A 24651-nucleotide genomic window follows, 5' to 3' on the forward strand; every position below is an offset into this window, starting at 1 on the left:
GTTCATCAGGTTGTGTTGTTATTGATATGACCCATTTCATGACAGATACTTATAGCACTTAGTCACATTTGTTACATTCATCTGTTCATTTACTCATTATTTCAACAAAGTGTCTACTGTGTCCTGGTTATTATACTAGTTGCTGGGATACACTAGAGGATAAGACAGACAAGATGTAGCTTTATAGTTTGCAGGGGGAAGATAAACACTGAACAAATTATTATAGTTATGATGAAGACTCCATTGATGGAGCATATAGCTATATATGATAGCTATATATGGATTGAGACTGGTCACAATTATTTTCCTAAGGAAATTAATGTTGATATCTGAAAAGCGTTGTGGGAGCATGTGTGGAAGGAGGTGTTCCAGGTAGAAGAAATGGCATGTAGGGATATTTTGACATGAGAAGGAGTGTAGTGCATTTGAGGAGATTGAAAGGGCCAGTGTGGCTGAATATGTTGATAGTTGAGAGTTGATGTTTCCAGGTTACAAAAGACACTATTTTAAGGGCAGTTGGAGGTCACTGAAGTGTTCTAAGCAGGAGCATGATATAATCAGATTTGTTTTTAGAGCTCATTCTGGTTGCACATTCGGAGTTTTTATACTTTTTCTTTCTCTCTCATTAGACTGTAAGAACCAGGGCTCTGCCATTTATTGGTAGCTCAATAGCTTAGAATAGTGTCTGTAATGTGAAAGGTATGCTCTCAGCATTTATTTTCTAGGTAGGTGGAGCAGAATGTATGTGGGTAGACCAACACAGGTTTGGGTGCAAGCTACCAGTAATTCATTATTGCTGAAGCTTAAACCACATGATACTGGTGGATGAGCAGAATGTGATGGGAGATGAGGCTGGAGAAAGTTATTGAAGAGATTTGGATGTGTACTTAGGAACTTGAACTTTATCTAACAAGAAATAGGGAAACCAATGAGAAGCAAAAGAATAAGATCTGAGTTGGGTTTTGTCAGGATGTAATACCGAGGTAGTTGTATAGGGTATTGTGGAGGGTGGGAATCGACTGGAGGCTGCAAGACCAAAGATGGGAGATGGATCTAAGGAGAGACGAAACATGTGTTGAGTGCCCAGTAGGTACCTGGCATCCTCCCAGGGTCTTGACATATCTTACCTCTGGCCTTTCAACCCCGGCATGTAGGTATTACTGTCACTATTATGGCTATATTGCATCAAAGCCCAGGGAGATGAAATAATTTTCCCAAGAATTTAAGGGATGGTAGAGCTTATATTTGAACTCAGATTTGTTTTACTTCCCCATTCTTTCTTCTTTTACTGTGTTTCTCTTTCCTCATGAACTAGGAGGTTGTAGGATTATGATCAGAAAGTAAAGTATTAAAATTCAAGAGTTTCTTTGAATCCAAGCAGTTTTGGGTGATTAAGGTATAGAATGTGACTATGGAAATAGGCTGAAGATTAAGGCTACTGATAATTTTAAAACATGGGACTTCCCCAGAGGTCCAGTGGGTAAGATTCCATCTTCCAATGCAGGTGACACAGGTTCAGTCCCTGGTCCGGGAGCTGAGGTCCCACATGCTGTGGGGTGTGGCCAAAATTAAAAAATAAATACATTAAAAAAAAAGTCTCTCTCCCCCCAATACACAACAAAACATGATAAACCTTATCATGTAGCTCTCATATTCATTTAGTGAATTTGGCAATTAATGATTACTGCCTTATAATATTTGTTCTTGTTCCTTAGAAAACAATTATTAATTGTTTTCTACAATTGATTTCTCTACGTTTTGATATGTACCTGTTTTCCCTAACTATACTGTGAGATTTCTGAAGATAGTGATGATTTCCTCATAGGGTAGGCATTCATGAAATTTTATTTCATTCTGATAATGAAGAATTTTTTGTCATTTTGCTTGGAATTCCTGATTGCCCTGGAGATGATGGGACCATCTGAGTGGTTTGGAAGGCATAATGGTACAGGAGCATAGTCTTCAGAATCTAAACAACTTAGCGTAAATGCTGGCTGGATCACTTACTAGTTGTGTAACCTTATGCAGGTTATTTAATTCCCCTCAGCCTTATCTTCTCCCTGTTAAATGGCAGTAATAGTTATGTAACAGATGTCCTTAGTCTTAAATAAGACAGTCAGAAGCATTTAGCTCACTGCCTGGCATGTAGTAAATTATCCAAGTGGTAAATAATATTGCAGACTGACTTTTTAATACACATGTTGTGTTTGTTGATGATTATAATTGGTTTGTAGCCTGACACCTTTATTTTAGTGATAGCCTTGATTATATGGTATCCTTAGTTTCTTCCTAATGGTGTAATAAGCAATATTTTGTAACTTTTAGAGCACTTTTCCCTGCTTTTTCTTTCCATTCATTTCATGGTATTGACTAAGTTGGTCACCTCTTATTGTACCCAGTATTTTTTTTTTTTTTTTTTTTAAGTATCAGTCTGATAGCTTCCTCTTGGTATTTCACTGCCACCTGAAATGCAGATTACTATCCAGCTGTCCTTTGCTGTTTTGGCTTAGTCATCTTTCTCTTAGGCTATCAATTTGCATTTCCTTTTCTGTTTTTCTTTTTCACTTTTAAAGGCTGATGCTAGTTTTAAAATTTTCTGTCAAATGTTCTCTAAATTAATGTATTTTGTTTAACTACTTTGCCATATCCTAATTTTTAAAACTATGTATAGGAGCCAAATTGAGAAATACTTTTTGACAAGGACATGGTGAGTCAGAATCATGTGTTATAACCCTTCACTTGCAAGCAGCCTTTGCTAAAAGTGAATGCTGGCTGGATTGTTTTTCCAGTATTTTATTTTGAAAAATTGCAAATATTTAGAAAAGTTGGAAAAATTTTACAGTTAATACCCATGGATTCTTCACATTTTTCTGTACTTACATTATCACATGTGTCTGTCCAGTCATATACATATCCATTCATCTTACTTTTCTGATGCATTTCAAAGTAAATTGCAGACATTGGTATACTTTCCCTAAATAATGGCTTATTTTTAAAACTTTGCCCTGAATCATACCCATATGATGACGTGCTACAGTCCATGGGGTCACAAAGAATGGGACACAACTGAGCGACTGAACTGAATGCCCTCCTATACTTCAGCTGACAGATCTTTAAATGAAGACTTTTCTTCTTTCCCTTCATCTTTGTGCTTCCTAGCATGTTAGTGGGATTCTCATGGAATGGAACATCCAGTATCTTCAGTGCAAGCTGAACTGTTTCTTGGTATTTTCTGTAGCTTTGAAAAAGACCTAAGATCACATAGTAAATTGGGAAATAAAACACATGTTTTTGACTTTTTTGTATTTAAGTTTATTCAATAAACCTGTATATTATAATTTAAAATATGTTAAAAATTTAGGCAAGAAATAAGTTTTTTAGCTTGTATTTAGATTACTGTGAAATTAAAAATTAGACCCAAACTAAGGGATGTTGGTTAGGTCCTCATTTGGTTCAAGATTTGAAAATAGAAATGTATTTTATAGACATTTCTATTTGAAAATCAAAATATATTTTATTATATACTTAATTCTGAACATGAATGAGTGAACTAAGCAGTATGGCTAAAAAGCACAAATGGATCAGGAGAATTGATACAATACTTTTTATCGTGTGTTAGTCTAGCTATATTTTTTTCATGTATGAGTAACCCAAATTATTACCAAGGATAATCAGTGCTTTAATTTATTCAGTATAGGGTGAGTCTTAGATTTTGTGGATAACTGGGTTGGATAACCTATTACTTGTCCTCCAACATAGCTTCTGTGATTCTGTTGAGGCCAGCAAAAGTCTTTTAAAGGATACTCTACTCCCATCCCTTAGGGGGTATGTGTTTTGTGGGGAAGGGGATGATAAGAAATTAAAATTGTTGTCTTTGTAGATCAGAATATAGCTATTATATAGCAAATACTATATACATTTGGGTACTGTGCTAAGCTATTTGCACATGTTATTTATTCTATATTATAGCCTTGTGAGGTAGATATTTTTTTGTGTACTCCTTATTTTGCAGAGGACTTCCCTGGTGGCTCAGAGGTTAAAGCCTCTGCCTGCAATGCGGGATTTGATCCCTGGGTCGGAAAGATCCCCTGGAGAAGGAAATGGCAACCCACTCCAGTATTCTTGCCTGGAAAATCCCATGGACAGAGGAGCCTGGTGGGCTACAGTCCATGGGGTCGCAAAGAGTCAGACACGACTGAGCGACTTCACTTTTATTTTGCAGATGAGAAAACTGAAGGTGAAGCAGATTAAATTACTCACCTAAGATTAGATAGCTAGTAATTATGCAGCTTGATTATTGCTCTTGAAGTAGTTGAAATTAAGGAACAGAGTAATATTAAATAATAGACCACTGGAAGGAGAGACAAAAAGCCTAATTTTGTCTCTGTCACATGGCTGCTAGATGGCCTTGGGCAAGTTTAATTGACCTGTCTGAAACTAGTGGGTTTTTTCTTTTTTAACCTAGTGTTTTGTGTGTGTGTGTGTGTGTGTGAGAGAGAGAGAGAGAGAGAGAGAGAGAGAGAGAGAGAGAGAGATATGCCATCCTTACCTTTCTCCTAGGAAGTTCCGAGAAAAACATATGTGAAAGTGTGTTAAAACTACTAAGTTTTAGAGTCACTGAGATTGTAAGGACAGTGGATGGGGGAGAAGGGAGACTGTCTCTAACTCTTAATGGTTATTGTTGCTTGATTTGATGTTGCATTGAGAAGACTGGGAATAATCGGAACTTATTTTTACATTTGTTTCATAATTATTATACTCCTGAGACTACTGATCAAAGTTAATTTTCAGTTTCTTATTTTTATATGATAAATGTCCAGAATAGTTCATTGAGTGTTCTGTTTAGCCTATTAAACTGTACAAAATTTATCATTATTCAAATAGTTCAGAACGTATTTGCCAAGTATTATAGGGAAGCAGAATTTTCCCCCTGTTATTTTAGAAGTTAAGTACCTGAAAAGGATATAATCGGTTTTGAATTTATTGAAAGAACTAAGGTATTATACGAAATTATTTTATTTAATCCAAACATCAGTCATTTATGGCAGTATTATTGTTCCTATATGACAGAAAAATGAAGTCACTTAGTAACACAGCTAATAAATGATAAGAGTTAAGATTTGAAGCCAGGTATGACAGATTGCAAAGCTCAGGCTCTTTCCTTTATACAGCTATGTCACTAAATCTCTGTCCATTATCATTCAATAAAACTATGGAATTTAGCAAAGTCAGTGGATACAGTGGGTACAGAACTCAGTTATATTTTGATATGCCATAATGAATACATAGAACACAAAATTTAAAAATCTGTGTCATTTTCAGTTATGTCAGAGAATGTCGGGTACCTCGGAATGAAGAGTATTATGTAGAAAATGCAGGTTATTTGCACTTTTTGGGAGTATAAAATGCAAGATTTTTTTTTTTTACTGTAATGCTTTTGATCAGTAATAAGCAATTTATTGTTTTGTATCAATTTGCTTTGTTTGTAGTCGATGCTGATGTGACAGTAATTGGCTCTGGTCCTGGAGGATATGTTGCTGCTATTAAAGCTGCCCAGTTAGGCTTCAAGGTAAGGTTTAAGCTCAGATTAGGCATTGATTTCCTTTCATTTGAGAAAGGTTGAGCACATTCACAAAATACTTTGCAGGTAATTAATAATGATAAATAATTTGCTAATTTTATAAATTATATTTAGGTCTGAGACTAATGAACAGAGAGGATTTATTCAGTTGTAGTATTTTTGTGAAATGGAAAGTGAAGTCATTATCCCCTCTCTACTGCGCACAACCCCCCACCCCATATTTTTTGTTTTCGTTTTGGCTTCTAGTCACACTTTGGGAATTCCAAGTGGCGCTAGTGGTAAAGAACCTGTGTGCCAGTGCAGAAGACTTAAGAGATGCAGGTTCGATCCCTGGGTTGGGAGGATCCCCTGGAGGAAGGCATGGCAGCTGCTCCAGTATTCTTGCCTGGAGAATCCCATGGACAGAGGAGCCTGACAGGCTACAGTCTGTAGGGTCCCACAGAGTTCGATATTACCGAAGTGACTTGGCCTGCACACACACACACTTTGGAAGATAGAGTAGTAGAGCTAAATAAAAACATGATTTGGTTTTTAAACAAATATCTTTCAGAATGATTCACTTTTGGGTTAGTATTATGCAGATAATAAATTTTAAAAGAGTCTATATATTTCATTCTCACAAACACTTTCAGTAGCATGTTTTGTAGAAGAATTAAGACATACATTTGGAATTTTAGTGAACTGAAACATTGCAGGTTATGTGCAATAAATAATGTTTTCTTTGCTTATAGACAGTCTGTGTTGAGAAAAATGAAACACTCGGTGGAACATGCTTGAATGTTGGTTGTATTCCTTCTAAGGTGAGCATATGTTTTGTACAGTGTAGAAATTTTTTCCACTAGCCACCAACTGGAAGGATATATTGAGATTAGAATGTTAAACTAATACAGTTATTAAAAAATAACCCAGAGATGATAAAAACACATTTTTTTCTTTGTTAAAATTTAGGTTACTGTTGTCAGTCTGCCATACATTCCTGAAATAACTTCCTTGTCTCAGAATGCCTAGCCTTTGAGCTAGGCTCTGATGACAGGATCTGATTCCATTTTTTTGGCTTTCCTCTCCAGGGAAACAATTAATAGGCAGTAAATTCTTCTTTTAAGCCCTTTATGTATGAAAAATAACTGCCTTTTTAACCTGACATTCTGAAGTTGTATACGTAATCCTTTGCTTTTAAAGAAAGTAAAGTAGTTTTTTCATTCTTTTTTGTTGAACGTTTAAGTTGTTACTGTTTTTCTTACATTAAATATGTAAGAACAGAAACTGAATTGGTGTAGTCCTATATGCTATTTCATGTAAAGAATGTCATTTTGTAAGTGGTTTTTGCATGTATATAGTTTGTGAAATTTGATAATTTAGCCTTTTTTTTTTCCTTTAGGCTTTATTGAATAACTCTCACTTTTACCATTTGGCCCATGGAAAAGATTTTGCATCTAGGGGAATTGAAAGTATGTATACCTTTCATATTTAGCAATATCATCACTTGGCTCTTCTGGTTAAGGACTTGTGTCTGATGACAGTGTAATATATGGTTAGTGAGGGAAGAGTAAGACAGATCTTAATGATGTTTCTACTATGACATCTTCTGTTCCTTTGCTAACCTGTGTGTGTGTGAGACAGAGTGTGTGTGTATGAAGACTCAGTTTTTGTTTCCTTAAAACTTAGAGATCACTAAGAGATCACTAGGCAGGCGCTGGATTCCTTAGTGCAATGGGCAAATAGTGGTGAAGGAAGGAAGGTCTACTAAAGTCATTGGTAGTGAAAAGATGCAAGGAGAGGGGGAAGGAGGTGGCATAGTGGAAATGGACATTTCATAATGTTTTAATTTGGTATGTCCTATCTCCTGTCATTCTTTTTGGACTGTTTTCATTTTGTCCTTTTTCTCCAATTATTGTTGTTTACAGATACATCCAGGAGAATAGTCCTAGGAAAGGTCAAAACACACCTTGTGCTGGGGGAGGCTAATTTGATTTTTATTTGTTTGTAGTAGTAGGTTTCTGAAAGCTTGGGCTGTAGTGTAGGCAGATAGGTATAGGAGTGATGTACACACATTAAAGCAAATATTTTAAACTAGATGAAAAGTAGAATCAAAGTTTACTTTCCATACCTACTAAGGGAAGAAGAGTCGGGGTTAATCAGAGATGTGCATTGTAGGCAAAGCTTCATGTTCTAGCACTGTGACCTTAAGTAGATCACATCTCTTAGGGCCTTTGTTTCCTCATCTCTAATATATGTATTGGTTGCCTGAGCTAATTTCTGACATACTCTTCTTGCTTCTGAAGTTCTTTTGGAATTTGAGTTTCTTTATTATATTGTTGCTTCAGAGTTTTCTTGTGAATTAAATGAGTAAGTAAAATCTAGTTGATTAAACTCTTTTATATTAAACTATATTTGAAGTTTTCAGATGTGATTTTTTACTAGCTTTTGTTTCATGAAATTTAGCATTGTCTTTGGTTTAAAATTTCCAGTGATGTTTTATTTTGTTATTTTTACTTAAATCTCTTCCACACTTATAATTGTCATAAGGTGTTTAAAGACTATTGTCAGAGTGGGGTGTAATAGTTTATTTTGGACTTAATCTTTCCTGAAGGTGGACTTTTTACATAGTGTGATGTGTTCTGTTATTGTCATAGGATGCTTTTGGCCTTTTGTCAGCTATGATTATTGTATCAGTTATTAGATTAAAAAATTTTAATACAGCCTTTTATACAGTTCTGTATGCATTAGGCTGCAATTTTTCAGACCTTGATTAGTGAAAAATATCACATTGCTTCAGGAATTTAGCTATGGACTAAAGATTTATTTAACAAATTACAGTGTCTGAAGTTCGTTTGAATTTAGAGAAGATGATGGAGCAGAAGAGTAATGCAGTAAAAGCTTTAACAGGTGGAATTGCCCACTTATTCAAACAGAATAAGGTTAGTGCGTTTTATGTTCAGATTTTTGCATTATTTTATATATATGATAAACATTGCTTTATGCTGACAGTGATGCTGTTAGAAATTGGCTGCAGGAGGATGTTTAATTTAAAACAGTATGTTAGCCTAAAATAGATTTCCCCGATGCATGTAACAAAATTTTTGCGGCGCCATTTGTAGTGTTACCAACTAAGGAGGTGTTTTGTATTGGATAACTTATTTAATAGTTTTTTCTTACAAATCATGTTTGTTTACCCAAAAAATTATTTTTAAACTTTGTGAATTTTTAAATATTATTTTATAAAGGTTGTTCATGTAAATGGATATGGAAAGATAACTGGGAAAAATCAGGTCACCGCCACAAAAGCCGATGGCAGCACTCAAGTTATTGATACAAAGAACATTCTTATAGCCACAGGTTCAGAAGTCACTCCTTTTCCTGGAATTACGGTATTTACATGTTTTACAACTGCACAACTTTTCTGCCTAAGTATATTTTATGTTCTTTATGAACTTCAAATGAGAGACTGAAGTACTATATGTCGACAGTCATTCAGCTTTGGGAATTTGCCTGTCTTTATTCTGCAGTGATCTTGACCAGAAATGGAACACTTTATATTATGATATATTTGAATTCAATATGAGGTTAACGTTGACCATTCTATTTTGAGATGCTACATGATAAACTTTTAAGTGAGCCATTTTTAATGGGTTTTGATAAAATTAAGTCTGGATAAAAGTCATAAATAGCTCAAAGCAAATAAATGACTTAATATTTTTAGTGATTATACTAAATAAGATCACAGATTATAAATCAGTAGGTTTTTTCAAGTAATTTTGATTGTCTGTCTCTTTTTTTTTATTAACAGATTGATGAAGATACAATAGTGTCATCTACAGGTGCTTTGTCTTTAAAAAAAGTTCCAGAAAAATTGGTTGTCATTGGTGCAGGAGTAATAGGTGTAGAATTGGTGAGTGATGTTTTTTCTGTCCCTTATTACTTCTGTGGAGTTGGAAAGGACTTAGAGTTCCTCTGATTGTTTGTATAACATCACAGGCAGATTAGCGTTGAGTTTTGTTTAAATACTATCTAGTAATAGTTTTCAAGATAATCTGTTTAAGTAATCATTACTCATTAGAACATTCTGTTTTGTTTTGTTTTGAAATCTCCTTCCCTGTATCTTCCCAGCTTTTGTATTCCCTAGAATTGGACTGATTTTTAAAGATCTACCAGCCCTTCAGATATTTAAATCTTCCAGCCCTTCAGCAGACAGCTCTCATTCTGAGTGAATTGCATTTCAGATAAAGACATGACTTATATGATGTGGTTCTTTCTTGCATCTCCGTCCTCATTGTGATCCCTCTAACTCAAGTTTTAGAAATGGCAAATTACTTGACGTTCTCTGAATAATATGCTGTCTCATACCTTTTGCTTATCTTGTTCTCCATTCTTGTCCATCTGGCAACTTTTATTTCTGTCCAGTGACCTCTTCCCTCTGTTTTAGGAGTCTTTTCCCAGGGCCATTTTACCTGTCCTTCTAAAATCACAAATCCAGACATTTTATTCTCTGACCATAAACTCCTTTCCTCTTCCTCAGAGAGCCTATCTAGCTGAAGAATAGCTGAGTTTATCATGTTTTCTAGTCCCTGGGTTCCTCTGTGTCTTTGCTCTGTGCCCTTATCCCATCTTGACTGCTTTCCAAGCAGCTTAGATTCCATAGTGCGTCACTAACAACTTCCTTACAGGTGTTCTTGAGTCCCTTACCTCTCTGTTCTGTCATATCTGCTTGGCAAAACTCTGGTCCTGGTTGGATTCAACTTCCTTTTTTATGTTATACCCAGGATATTGACTACACCAGGAGAAAGACATACACCCTCAACCCGATGGCTGGATTTGGAAGTCTTTTTGCCCGCCGTTACACTGTTCTCTTGCCTTGTTTGCTGTGTCTGTGTGCGTGCTTTCTGCCCTGAGACTCAGCCTTTCACCTGTGCTTGGGAGTGCACTGTCTCCTGCTTTCTTGGAGACTTTGTTTTGTGATTTTTATTTTTGTATTTTTTTTAGTCTTCCGCCTCTCTCCTATTTTCGCTTCCTTCTCATTTACATTTAAACCTGCTTCTCTGAGGGTACCGATGTGCATTCACACATGCTAAGATGCCTTTGTACTTAAAGATACGGACTTCGTACACAAACATAAGCCTTTTTTGATCCTGTGTCCTCCTTAAGTTCCTGATTCCCCTCTCACCTTCTCTCCACAGCCAGACTCCTTGGAAGAGATGCCCACACTGTGTTTCATCAGCTCTCACTTACCTCTTCATCCGTGGCTTCTTGTGCCATCAGAGTGCTCTTGATGGGGCATGTATGGCTTTACTGCTCAATCCAGTAGACTATTTTCTTCACTGCTTTTTTTGGTAGCAAACAGCATTGTTGATTTTCTTGCCTTTGAAACTTTTCCCTTACCCTCTCTGCAAATAGCACTCTGGATTTTCCATCTACCCTTTGGGCTGACTTTTCTTTGTTCCTGTTCTCAGCCTTCACTTTAATTGTTACTGTTACTCTAGATTCTGTCTCAAGGTTCTCTCCTAGATTCTTTTTGTCTTTTCAGAGAATATTCTGTTCACTCTTAACCAGTTACCTGAAGACTCATAAATATATGTACAGTTAATCCTTTCTCCTTACCTCTGAGCTTTTGTATGTGAATGCTTACAGTATCTTTATTTGTAGGTCTCACAGGCACTCAGTGAATGTGTAACTTGACCTGTCTTTCCCTCCTTCACTTACCAAAATACAGAACAAAACCTGTTGATTTTCTAACATTTCCCACCTCAGTGAGTGGTACTGCCATCTATGTAGAGGCCTAAATAAGACGTTCGGGAACTGTAAGTGACCTCTCCGTGGGTTCTAATGTGATACTACCTGTTAGGTAACTCATGAATATATCCTCTGTTAGGATAAGTACAAACTCTTAAATATTGTTTGGTGCTGGCTCAAGTCTCCAGCTTCATTTCTAAGCCCTCTCCCTCTCAAACTATGTTCAGGATATATTGAAATAGCAGTTCCCGAACAAGCTGCATTTTGTATTTTATCTTGAATCAGGCCTTCCTCCTGTTTGGAACATTTCATCCCTCTGTGAGTTTCCGTGCTTTATGAGCCCTTCCCTGCCTACCGTGGATGTCCTTAGGTACTCTTGCTAAGTGTTCCATTGCACCCTGTCCTTGTTTTAGCATTTATCTTACTTTCTTGATACTATTTGTTCACTTGTCTCTCTTTCATTAAATCATAAGCTCCATGAGGCTAGAGGTGCCGGCTGTTTCATTTAATGTGTGTCTTTAGCATCTAGCATAGTGGCTGATATATAATACGTACTCATATATTAGCGTTTGTTATTGTTGCTTAATAAACTTTTGTTGGTATAATAAATATTTTTCAAATGTCAGCTTGGAAGTTACCTTTTTAGTGGAGACTTCTGGGGGCTTCCCTGGTGGCTCAGATGATAACGCGTCTGTCTGCAATGCAGGAGACCCGGGTTCTATCCCTGGGTTGGGAAGATCTCCTGGAGAAGGAAATGGCAGCCCACTCCAGTATTCTTGCCTGGAAAATCCTATGGACAGGCTCCACCATCCACGGGGTCGCAAAGAGTCAGACACGACTGAGCGACTTCAGTTCACTTTCTGTTTAAGAAAACTCCAGTCCTTCCTTCTTTGAGTCTAGTGTAATGTGTCTACATGTTTTCATTATCTACTGATAATAGTATATATTGCATTTATTTGTTTATGTCTTTCTTTTTTATAGGATCATAAGCTCCTGAAAGGCAGAGACTGAGTTTTAGTCATATTTAAATCTCCATTGCTTTTCTTAATGACTCTTACTTAGGTTTTTTAGATAACAGATCCATTATTTCATTGTCATCCTTTTGATCCAGTCCAGTTTGTCATTTTTAAATGATGTTCCAAACTAAGCAAAATAGTCTGGGTTTTGGAGAGAATGTTTTTTAGTCTTCCGATATGCATAATATGCTTCTTTGTGTAACCCTTGAAGATCAGTTTTTTGATATTTGTTCATTTGTTTTTAGCACATATTGAGCTTGTGGTCAGATGAAAACCTCACATCTTTTGCTTGAGCAATTCTGATTTTTTTTAAAACCTAAATAAAGGGCTTTGAACCTTATCCTTGCTTTTAATTTAATATTGTTCACTTGCACCCAGTATTCCAGCCTAGTTCTTTGTCTTGATTCTGTCACTTTTACACTTAACTGCTATTTCTTGCTTTGTCTTGTTCATAAGTTGGGGAAGTATGTTAACTAAGGCGTGTGGTCCATCATCTGATCTTATCTGAAATTGGTTAATCAAGCATTCTCTAGTGTTATTCAGGTTGTCAATGCAAAGTATTAAAAGCCATCTGATACTACAGTCTTTTTTTTTTAGTTTTAAAAAGCTTTTAAATTAAAATTTTTTTTTTTTTTTTTTCCCCATACCACACAGCATGTGGATCTTTAGATACCTGGTCAGGGATCAGACTTACTTCCCCTTCCATGGAAGAGCAAGAATCTTGGATGACTGCCAGGGAGGTCCCTGATACTGCAGCCTTTTACCAGTTATGAACATAACTGGTTACCTTTCCGATACCAAAATATACTGCATTAACCAGCCCAGAAGAACTTTCAGAAATAAAATTTGGGTAGCTTACATGACCTGTTTGAAACACTTATGGTAGTGTCTAATGGTTGTCAAACTGGCTATTTAAAAATCTCTACTTTCTAGTATTTAAGAGGGATTGACCTCTGTTCCACATTTCAGAATCTATTCTTTTTCAGTTTTTATTTTTGTTTAAAAATGTTTTTATATTGGGATATAGTTGATTAACAGTGTTGTGTTATTTTCAGGTGTACAACAAAGTGATTCAGTTATTGCATATACATGTATCTTTTCTTTTTCAAGTTCTTTTCCCATTTAGGTTGTTATATAATATTGAGCAGAGTTCCCTGTGCTATAATAGACCATCCTTGTTGGCTATCTATTTTGTTTTCTTTAAAAACATTTTTTTAAGTTAGTTAATTTATTTTCATTGGAGGATAATTACTTTACAATATTGTGATGGTTTTTGCTATACATCAACATGAATTGGCCACAGGTGTGTATGTGTGCTGGTCCAGCACCCCCCTCCGCCCCGCCCTATCCCTCTGGGTTGTCCCAGAGCACTGGCTTTTGGTGCCCTGCTTCATGCATCGAACTTGCACTGGTCATCTATTTCACATATGGTAATGTACATATTTCAATGCTATTCTCTCAGATTATCCCACCCTCACCTGCCTCTTGAGAAACCTGTATGCAGGTCAGGAAGCAACAGTTAGAACTGGACATGGAACAACAGACTGGTTCCAAATAGGAAAAGGAGTCCGTCAAGGCTGTATATTGTCACCCTGCTTATTTAATTTATATGCAGAGTACATCATGAGAAACACTAGGCTGGAAGAAGCACAAGCTGGAATCAAGATTTCTGGGAGAAATATCAATAACTTCACATCTGCAGATGACACCACCCTTATGGCAGAAAGTGAAGAGGAACTAAAGAGCCTCTTGATGAAAGTGAAAGAGGAGAGTGAAAAAGTTGGCTTGAAGCTCAACATTCAGAAAACAAAGATCATGGCATCCGGTCCCATCACTTCATGGCAGATGGAAACAGTGACAACAGTGTCACTGTGGAAACAGTGACAGATTTTATTTTGGGGGGCTCCAAATCACTGCAGATGGTGACTGCAGCCATGAAATGAAAAGATGCTTGCTCCTTGGAAGGAAAGTTATGACCAACCTGGACAGCATGTTAAAAAGCAGAGACATTATTTTGCCAGCAAAGGTCCATCTAGTCAAGGCTGTGGTTTTTCCAGTGGTCATGTATGGATGTGAGAGTTGGACTGTAAAGAAAGCTGAGTGCCGAAGAATTGATGCTTTTGAACTGCGGTGTTGGAGAAGACTCTTGAGAGTCCCTTGGACTGTAAGGAGATCCACTGAGTCCATCCTAAAGGACATCAGCCCTGGGTGTTCATTGGAGGGACTGATGTTGAAGCTGAAACTCCAGTACTCTGGCCACCTGATGCGAAGAGCTGACTCATTTGAAAAGACCCTGATGCTGGGAGGGATTGGGGGTAGGAGGAGAAGGGGACAACAGAGGATGAGACGGTTGGATGGCATCACCGACACAATGGACATGGGTTTGGGTGAACTCCGGGAGTTGGTGATGGACAGGGAGGCCTGGCGTGCTGCAGTTCATGGGGTCGCAAAGAGTCAGACATGACTGAGTGACTGAACTGACTGACTGACACCTCTCACTGAGTTCAAAAAGTCTGTTCTTTATATCTGTGTCTCCTATGCTGCCCTGCATGTAGGATCATCGGCACTGTCTTTCTAAATTCCATATGTATGCATTCATATACAGTATTGGTCTTTCTCTTTCTGACTTATTCACTGGCTATCCATTATAAATACAGTAGTGTGTATATATCAGTCCCAAACTTCATAACTATCCCTCTTGCCCACCCTTCCACTCTGGTAACGTAATCAAACCCCACTGGCCTTCAAAGCCAGATTCTCTGGGAACTCCTCCCCATTCCCATCCCCCAGGCTGGAAAGGCCTACATGGGGCTCAGAAGTATCTCAGAAGTTATCCTGTGGGATAACTTCCATGGTATAATTGTTCTCAGATTTGTGAGTGGCCCACCCAACTGGTTTGTGATTTAATTTTATCACAGTTGTGCCTCTCCTACTGTTCTTTGTGGCTTCTTTTTTATCTTTGGATGTAGGGTGTCATTTTGGAAGGTTCCAGAGTTTGTTTTTTTCTGTCAGTGGTTGTTCAGCAGTTAGATGTGTTTTTGTAAGGAGTGAACTCATATCCTACTCCACCATCTTGAGCTAATCTCCAGGAATGTTCTTTTTTAGAATCTATTCTTTCCCACCTCTGACAGTGCTCTTAAGCTAATTAAGTTCCCAAAGTTCACTGACTGTTACCCAAACTCTGTGGTCTAATTTATTTGATTTGGGAATTAATTCATCCAAAACAATTAGTTTTTATTTGGGGCTTCACTTCTATTTTAATGCTATTTCTTCTCTTCACGCCACATTGAAAATTGTTGTCACCAATGGATAAAACAAACAAACATAAAGGAATCATATAGCTTTACTTCCTTTTAATGAGCATAATAATAGCCCAAGGCAATGACTCTGTTTCTTCCATCTCTGCACTTTTGCATTAGATTTTTTGCAAGCTTCAAGTCATTTAAACATCTTGACACAATGTTTTTGGTGTCTGTTACTATATTAAAATAATTTTTACATGTCATTTTAAAAATTTAGGTTTATGGAGAACTTACTGTGTCGACATACGTATCTCTTTATTTTCTCATGAAGATTATTCATATGACTTATTTTTTACAGTTCATTTTCTTTCTTCCATTACAGTTTAATGTAGTGCTTTCGAATCAGACAGATTTAAAATGGAATCTTAGCTTTGTCTCTTAATGACTTTATGTCTTTGTTAAATTCATTACCCTCTCTGAACTAATTGATCCATTATAAAAACGAGGATAAGAATAATTACCTTTAAGGCACCGTAGTGCCTTGCATTTAATAAGCTCTGAATAAATGGTAGATATTACTGGAGTTTTCCTATCTAAGGATTTTGAAATCAGCTTTCCTAAAGAATATGGCACTTGTCTAGCTTTGCTTACTGTTCTCTCAAGATGGTGCTGCTGCTTATCATTTCTACTCTTAACTGTTTCTTACTATTCTGATTTAGATTCAGAGGAGTGATTCCTTTTTTTGTAGTGAGCTATACCTTACATATCATGTAATGACTGTAGTGTACAGTTCAGTGATTTTTAGTGTATTTACAGAGCTATGCATCTGTCATCAGTATCTCAATTCCAGAACATTTTCATCACTCCAGAAAGAGGTGAAAGTTGCTTAGTCATTTCCGACTTACCATGATCCCATGGACTGTAGTCTGCCAGGCTTCTCTGTCCATGGAATTCTCCAGGCAAGTATACTGGAGTGGGTTGCCATTCCCTTCTCCAGGGGATCTTCCCACCCAGGGATTGAACCTGGGTCTCCCTTACTGCAGACAGATTCTTTACCGTCTGAGCTGCCAGTCATTCTATATTTCTCCATTTTCCCAGTCCTTGGAAAACACTAATCTGCTTCTTATGTCTATTGCCTATTCTGAACATTTCATATAAATGGAATTCGTGCAATATGTGGCATTTTGTGTCTGGCTTATTTCAGTTAGCATAATGTTCTCAATATTTAGGTATACCTTATTTCACTTTATGGCCAAATAATTTTCCATTCAGTGAATTTTAAAAATGTGCTGTATCCATTCTTTAGTTATGAACATTTGGGTTGTTTTCACTTCAGGACTAACATGAATAATGCTACTATGAACATTTTTGTACAAGTTTTTGTTTGGACGTCTGTTTTCATTTCTCTTGAGTAATATACCTAGGAGTAATTCTGTGTTTAACCTTTCAAGGAACTCTGTTCTCCAAAAGGGCTGCATCATTTTATAACTCCCTCCCCAAGCTCTGTAAGTTTCAGTTCCATTTGCTCACCAGTAGCTGGTATTGTTGGTTTTTTTGATTTGAGCTTTTCTGGTGGGTGTGCAGTAGTATCTTATTGTGGTTTTAATTTGCATTTCTCTAGTGTTGCAGTGTTAAGCATATTTTTATGTGCTTTTTGCCATCTCTATGTCCTTGAAGTACTTGTTTAAATGTTTTGTATGTTTTTTTCTTGGGTCCATTTGTTTTGTTACTGAGTTTTGAGAGTTCTGCATAGAATCTTTATCAAATAGTTTTTTTGTAAACATTTCTTTATCAAATAGTTTTGCAAATATTTTTTTTATTAAGTAGTTGTTTTGGAAACATTCATCAAATAGTTGTTTTGCAAACATTTCTTCCTAGCCTGTGGTTTCTCTTTTTTGTGTTCATAATGCTGTCTTGTGAAGAGAAGTTTTTAATTTTGATGAAGTCTAATTTACTTTTTTTCTCTTATTGATTGTACTTTGGTGTTATAGCTAAGAAGTCTTTGCGTTCCTCAGTGTCACAATGATTCTCTCCTGTTTTCTTCTAAAAGTTTTACAGTCTTGGATTTTACATTTAGGTCCATAATTTCGAGTTATTTTGTGTGTATGTTTGCTATTGAATTTTTAGTGTCACTGTATTGCCTCTAGTTAACTCAGCTCTCACCCCAAAAATTCATGAAATATAAAAAATAAATACATGAACTTAATTCAGTTGCTAAAGTCTTACAATGAATTTTAAATTATTAGGTGATTTTAATGTAAGTTCTTGCAAAGGATATATTCATAGCTTTTCATAGCTTATTTAATGCTGTAAAATTATCTTCATATTGCCAATTTGACATACAAGTATTCACAAGTTATAATTGTTAAAATGTTAAAATAAAATGCCAGCATTTAGTTTAAATTATAATTTGAATGAAAAAAGTAAACGTTCATCTTGAGAAGATAAAATATGAAGCTAGATTAATACTTTGCAAGCATCAGTCATTAGCAAAAAGAGGTTACTTCTTTCCCCTCAAAGCCTTCCTTTTCACAGTCTTGCCTGTTTCTGAAGCAGTTACCAGTATATTTCATTCCTTCTCCAAGTCTTTGTGCAGTTGTCGCTCCCCACGAGGGCTTCCCCTTGACCACATATTTAAAATTGCAGTCCTTCTCATTGCAGTAGTCCTGGTTGTACTTCAGCTTTATTTTTCTCATTACACTTTACTGTCCTCTGCATAAATTCAACTTATTTGTCTTCTCTATCAGAATTTAAGGTCTCTGAAGGCAGGGTTTTGTTCACTGATGTATACCTACCATCTAAATGGTGCCTAGCGTATAGTAGGTGTTCAGTAAATGCTGAATGAATAAATGTATGAAGTTATACACGTTTGTCACAGTGTTAATTTTAAACCTCAGAGTTTCTAATAGGAACATAGTAACCTAGGAAAATACCTTACAATAAACTGTTTAAGATGATTTTTTAAACATTTGCTATCAAAGCCTTTATTTTCATGATTATTGTTTGCAGGGCTCAGTTTGGCAAAGGCTTGGTGCAGACGTGACAGCAGTTGAGTTTTTGGGTCATGTTGGTGGTGTTGGAATTGATATGGAAATATCTAAAAACTTTCAACGTATCCTTCAAAAACAAGGATTTAAATTTAAATTAAACACAAAAGTTACTGGTGCTACTAAGAAATCAGATGGAAAAATTGATGTTTCGTAAGTATGCTACGTTTGTTTTTGATATGGTATCCTTCTGTGTGTTTCTTTAAGAAAAACATTTAGCGTTAAGAATCAGATTTTTTATAACTTAGTACCACTTTATTGTATAGTGTAGCTCAGTATTGCTTATCCAGTCAGCCCTCTGAAATTCATGATTGCATTGATGATAGAAAAACTAACCCAGTGTTCTCATTTGTTATGTACTTTTTCATAGTATACATTCAGAACAATTTAAACTCTCAACATTCAGTAAAATCATTATTTTTAGACAGATGCATGGGGAAATCAGTAAGATTATTGATTAGATTGCTTACTATGTGCCTGGTATTCTACTTACTCAACACTGAAGTAACTTGCCTAATGTCTCATAGCTGGTGGGGGCAGAAGCACTACTTGAGCTTGGATCTATGTTCTTAAACCATGTTAATTACAGCCTTTTGTTGTGAGGTTCAAATGATAGACCTGTAGAGGATATGTACATTTTTCATTGCCTGACCCTGATTTATGTTTTATTTATGATTAAAATAGACTGTCAGAAGTGTCATTAATACTTGAGTAATGTCTGGTCTTAAGTTTCCAATATCTGTCAGCTATTCATGTGGATGTGTTTTACAATTATATGCTGCTTACTACCTAGTATTGAGGCTGCTTCTGGTGGTAAAGCTGAAGTTATCACTTGTGATGTACTGCTGGTTTGCATCGGCCGACGACCCTTTACTCAGAATTTGGGACTAGAAGAGCTTGGGATTGAGCTGGATCCTAGAGGTAGAATTCCAGTGAATACCAGATTCCAAACTAAAATTCCAAAGTAAGTTGCATACCTACCTGCATTTTCAATAATTTTAAATAAACACTTGTCATGCCTTAAAAATGCATTGGCTTTGGGGAAGAATAGTAAAATTATAACCTGTAAAAGAAAAATAATTAATTGAATTTTTGATTATGCAAAGTGTAGAACTTGAACTTGGAAGAGCTGTATTTGATTTATTTTTTGGTCATTTACTAACTGGAAACTCATAGTTTTTGACTCTGGCATAACAGAAGATGAGTGTCTGTGATTTCAGAAGTTCACTGTTTGTGTTGATCTCTGTGGCAGTATCTATGCAATTGGTGATGTGGTTGCTGGTCCAATGCTGGCTCACAAAGCAGAGGATGAAGGCATTATCTGTGTTGAAGGGATGGCTGGTGGCGCTGTACACATTGACTACAACTGTGTACCATCGGTGATTTACACACACCCTGAAGTTGCTTGGGTTGGGAAATCAGAAGAGCAGTTGAAAGAAGAGGTAATTCTGAATGAGGGTGGTTTTATTCTTAACGTGTGATTTGACCTAATGACAATGGTGGTTAAGAACCCTGTCATTATTGCATTAATGCATTTTAATAACTATGTAGAACATTATAGGTAAGTTTGAATAATTTTTTATTTTATTAGTATCATAAAGGAGAGAGTATTTGCTTGCCTGTATTTAAAAATTAGTAATTCTAGAGGTCTTACATTTGACTTTGAAGTATTTCCAGGTGGGCTGACACTTGAATTTACTTGATGTTTGTTTCCAAAATATTTTTCTGTGATAAACCTTTTGGTCTTTCCTTCTATATGCTTCGTGAAGAACTGCCTTCTTGGGATTTAGTTCTGATAAATGGTAGATGATTTCAGCAAATGGAAATGAATTTTTTGAGAATTTATGTAAGCTCTCAATTTCTGTCTCTCACAGGGTATTGAATACAAAGTTGGGAAATTCCCATTTGCTGCTAACAGCAGAGCTAAGACAAACGCTGACACAGATGGCATGGTGAAGATTCTCGGGCAGAAGTCAACAGACAGAGTATTGGGAGCACATATTCTAGGACCAGTGAGTATTGTAAAGCCAGAAATCCCATTAGGATTTCTGGAAAACATTGCTATTTAGTACATTAATTTAAAACCACCTAGTGGTTACATTCTGAGGTTATTATTTACTAGCAGAAGTTTGAACATAGCCTCTTTGTGCGTTGTTTCTAGCACTGACAGTCTTGCCTATCATATCCTCTGTTTTCCATGCCGCAACTAAGTTTTCCCTTTAAAACACACACCAGGCCATTTGCCTGCTTAAAACTCTCTGGTGGTCCTTTCCACTTCAGACTTACACCCAGGGCTCCACTGAATTTTGGTCCTGACTATCTGACATCATCTCTTTCCAATCATTCTCTTTGCTCATTAATTCCCTGTCTCATGGGCCTTCTCTGTTTTTTTTCTTTGTATTTTTTTGATAGGTAAGAAGTTGGTTTATTTAGAGAGAAACATACTCCACAGAGTATGGGCCATCTCAGAAAGTGAGAGCACCTTCTCACAATTTCTTAATAGGCCAAAACTTGTCCCATTTTAAAACCTTTGTGCTTATAGACCGTTTGTTTAGAATCCTGTCTCTCCAGATCTTTGTATGACTGGCTTATTTAGCTTGGTTCAAATGTTACCTTCTAAGAGAAGCCTTTCCTACCACTGCATTTGAAGTATGCCCTCCCCTAGGTATCTGATGTATCAGTGATGATAATAGAACATTTGAGTGCTTACTCTGTAACAGTTTTTCCTAAATACATGCATTAACTTGGGTTTTCAGGGCTCTGTGCAGTAGGTGTTGTTCATCCCATTTTTAAGGTGAGTAAAATGGAATGAAGCACAGTCAGTGAGTAATTGAGGTAGTAAGTGGTAAGATTGGAATGCAGGCCATTTCTCTTCAGAGCCCAAGCTCTTCTGTGCTACTGTTTTCTGTTAGGATTTTTCCAACTGGGGGCAGTTTAGAACTATTCTAATCTGTCCTATGAGATAGTAGTTGTTTTGCCATAGAAACAGAATTACTTCTTGATTTACTGTTTTAAAGGGTGCTGGTGAAATGGTAAATGAAGCTGCACTTGCACTGGAATATGGCGCGTCCTGTGAAGACATAGCTCGAGTCTGTCATGCACATCCGGTAACAACACACACAATTAATGGCTACCTAAGTTTTCTTCTGACCCACAAATACTTGGTTTTTAATTCTAAATTTCTTCCCTTTCAGACCTTATCAGAAGCTTTTAGAGAAGCAAACTTGGCTGCATCATTTGGCAAATCAATCAACTTTTAAATTAGAAGATTATATTTTTCTGCAATTTCCTGGGGACTTTTGTAGAGGGCACATTTCTGAACAGGAAATGCTCACAGCTGCAAAAATTTCTAGGACTGAATTATGAAACTTTTGGAAGGTATTTAATAGGTTTGGACAGAATTGAATAATCTCTTATCTATATTTTAAATAAATATAATATTGTTTCACTGCATTAATATCTGCAGGAAAAAAGCTACTTATAGTAGCTTCCTGGAAAATTTTCTTCACCCATATTTTCATGCTGTTTATGAAGGGTTCAGTGTCACTGAATTTATGTGAAGTAGCTTTTATCTCTGATACAGGATTTACTTACATGGATGCAGCTAGAGTATGGTATGTGAATAGCTCTGTTTGAACCAAGGTGATCAGGTTATTTGAAACTTGGTTTTCACATTGGAAACAGTCATTAGAAGAAGTTGGAAACATGTATAAACTGATGTAAAAAAAAATGATGATCTCAGATATTTTAATCCCCAATGTCTTGGTGGTTAGAGGTAAAATTTTTGTTTAGATTTTTAAGGTTCTGTTGAGGTCTAAAGTATAGTTATACAGTTAACCAAAGTAAGGCAGTGTATATACAAAAATCAAGTATCAGATGGAGAAGCAATGTATTACAGTGGAAAATGAAGACACAGAAATAAATATGTCTTAAATATTCATTTACTGGTTATTCTGAGTGGATGTCAAGATGGTCCTAGTTTTTTTTGACTACCTCTAGTGTATATTTTTGTTACTCTTTATTATTGCTTTTATAGACCAGGATGTATCTTTTCTTTCCACATTGTAGGACAATACTAAGGTATTTAAAAGGTCATCATCCTTTGATCTGTTTTAGCAATACCTACTAAACGTTTAGCATTTATTTTTGGAGAAGCAACCTAAGGGAATCTTTAATCGTCTTTCTTTTCCTAAGTGGATTTCCAGTTTATCCTGTCTGGGTAAAATTGACTTTTTCTTTAAAGAGTAATATTTATTGATAAATATTTAAAATGACTGTTTCTTAAAACAAATAAGTGTTAAATACTAAAGAGACTTTTGCATAAGTCATTCACATTTATTCGTCAAATTGCAGTGCACTTGATGGCAATTTAAAGGAACATATATTAAGGAAAGTTTGGAGAATATAGTTTATAAGCAGAAGGCTATGCAGAATAAGATATCAGTTGATCAGAGATTAAAGGAAAATGTTTAGTAACCTTCAGGTTTTAATTTATTTACATATAGGTCACATTTTCCTTTTTTTTCACATGTCCAGTGGTCTTGAATTGTATTACAGTCCTTATAAATCAATACATTCTGAAGACTGGATTCTGTTACCTCTGGAAAATATTGAATTTTTTAGTGAGCAGTTAACTTGATTGAACGCCAAACTCTTGTTGTCTTTATGTGTGTGGGATGGAGGGGAATGCAGCTGAAATCTCTACTCAACTGTTTTAGCTTCACTTGGGCTGAAGTTTGTACCATGCACGTGTAGTGCACAGGTAAGTCAGAGACCGGACAAGGAATGTGCAGAATTTATTAGACCTGTCTTTTCTGGGGTTCTTCCCCTCATTTCACTTGCTGCTGTTTTCCCCAAACTCTGATTCCTTAACCAGTAAAACTTGGCTTCTGCTCAAGTTGCCACTTCCTGGGATTTGCCTTCAAGTGAAAAGCTATTAAAAATGAGAATTCCACCCAGTGCTGTTGTTTGAGTGGTACTCCCCCATCCCACCCCCACCTACTTCTGATTGTTGTCCAGTAACTTTACTTTTTTAAAATTCAGTGTTTTCAGTTAATCTATAGGAGTGTTGGTCTGAATGTGCTATTCCCTGTTATTGGTAATAAACTGAATCTTTTTAAAATCTGAAATCCCAATATCCTGTGAAGTGCTAATTTATTTAAACTTCAAATGTATCCTCTACTCTAGGTAGAAAGATCTGATTAAGGAATAGTGAAATATAATTTAATATGGACTACTAGCAGTAGAGACACAAAATAATAGTTAAATGCAACTTTAAAGGTTCTCATTCAATATGAGAGTGAAAATATATCTGGGAATGAAGTCCTGTATAAAACAAATTTTAAGTGTTTACTTGTTATGTACTAAGTTCTAAGTATTCTCTTGACTTGTGATGATGGGGCTGTTAGTTGTCCAGTTCATTGAGCTGATTAAAATTAGTAATTTCAATGAAAAAGAGTAATTTCAAAGTGAGATTTTTAGTTGTTTGGCTGAAAAGGAATGAGGAGTAGTGAAGGTTTCTACTTCTACTTAATTGTAAGTAAAATACTTATAATCAAGGGGGAAAAAGATTTAGATGCTCTAGTAGATGAGGAGGCACAACCACTTTGTTAGTTATTAGGATTTCTACCTAAATAAGAGTGACAAATAAATGCCTGGAACCAGAAGAAAGTTGCCTTATTGTTGAATTTACAGCTGTTTACATAACCGTAACTTTTGTTTGGGCCCAGCTTCAAATGCAGCTGTGTTAGATGTGTGGGTGGTTGTTAAGTGGAACACAGAATAGCCTTGCTCTAAGGAGAAGGTGTGAAAAAGTCACTAGGGCCTGGCCTGTTTCCAGCTAACTCAGCTATGAAGTTGACAAAGGCTTGACAGTTGTGGTCCATGTATCTTCTTTGTCCTGTGGAATAAGTGATTGTTACCGGATTGTGAAATTAAATAAAATACAATGTAAGATCTGAGAAATGACAGCATCCTTCTGTACTTTTGTAGACCTGCCCACTTGGCATAAGCAGTGTCCCTAAATGTTGGCTCAGTTT

The 24651-nt window shown here is 36.2% G+C and overlaps 1 protein-coding gene across 1 annotated transcript in view; it reads left to right on the top strand.

The window, feature by feature from the left end:
* DLD (dihydrolipoamide dehydrogenase) overlaps positions 1–24283 on the top strand; it is a 28333-nt gene extending 4050 nt beyond the window's left edge. Inside the window, exons 3-14 of the mRNA XM_055590270.1 lie at positions 5490–5569; positions 6313–6381; positions 6960–7029; positions 8399–8499; positions 8806–8949; positions 9369–9470; positions 18576–18766; positions 19407–19577; positions 19866–20055; positions 20488–20625; positions 21631–21720; positions 21808–24283. Of these exons, the coding sequence (XP_055446245.1) occupies positions 5490–5569; positions 6313–6381; positions 6960–7029; positions 8399–8499; positions 8806–8949; positions 9369–9470; positions 18576–18766; positions 19407–19577; positions 19866–20055; positions 20488–20625; positions 21631–21720; positions 21808–21873 (1412 nt within the window). The 3' untranslated portion in view covers positions 21874–24283. The remainder of the gene's footprint in view (positions 1–5489; positions 5570–6312; positions 6382–6959; positions 7030–8398; positions 8500–8805; positions 8950–9368; positions 9471–18575; positions 18767–19406; positions 19578–19865; positions 20056–20487; positions 20626–21630; positions 21721–21807) is intronic.
* Positions 24284–24651: the final 368 nt, after the last annotated feature.

The sequence above is a fragment of the Bubalus kerabau genome, chromosome 8 (assembly GCF_029407905.1).
Source record: "Bubalus kerabau isolate K-KA32 ecotype Philippines breed swamp buffalo chromosome 8, PCC_UOA_SB_1v2, whole genome shotgun sequence".
Lineage (NCBI taxonomy): Eukaryota > Metazoa > Chordata > Mammalia > Artiodactyla > Bovidae > Bubalus > Bubalus kerabau.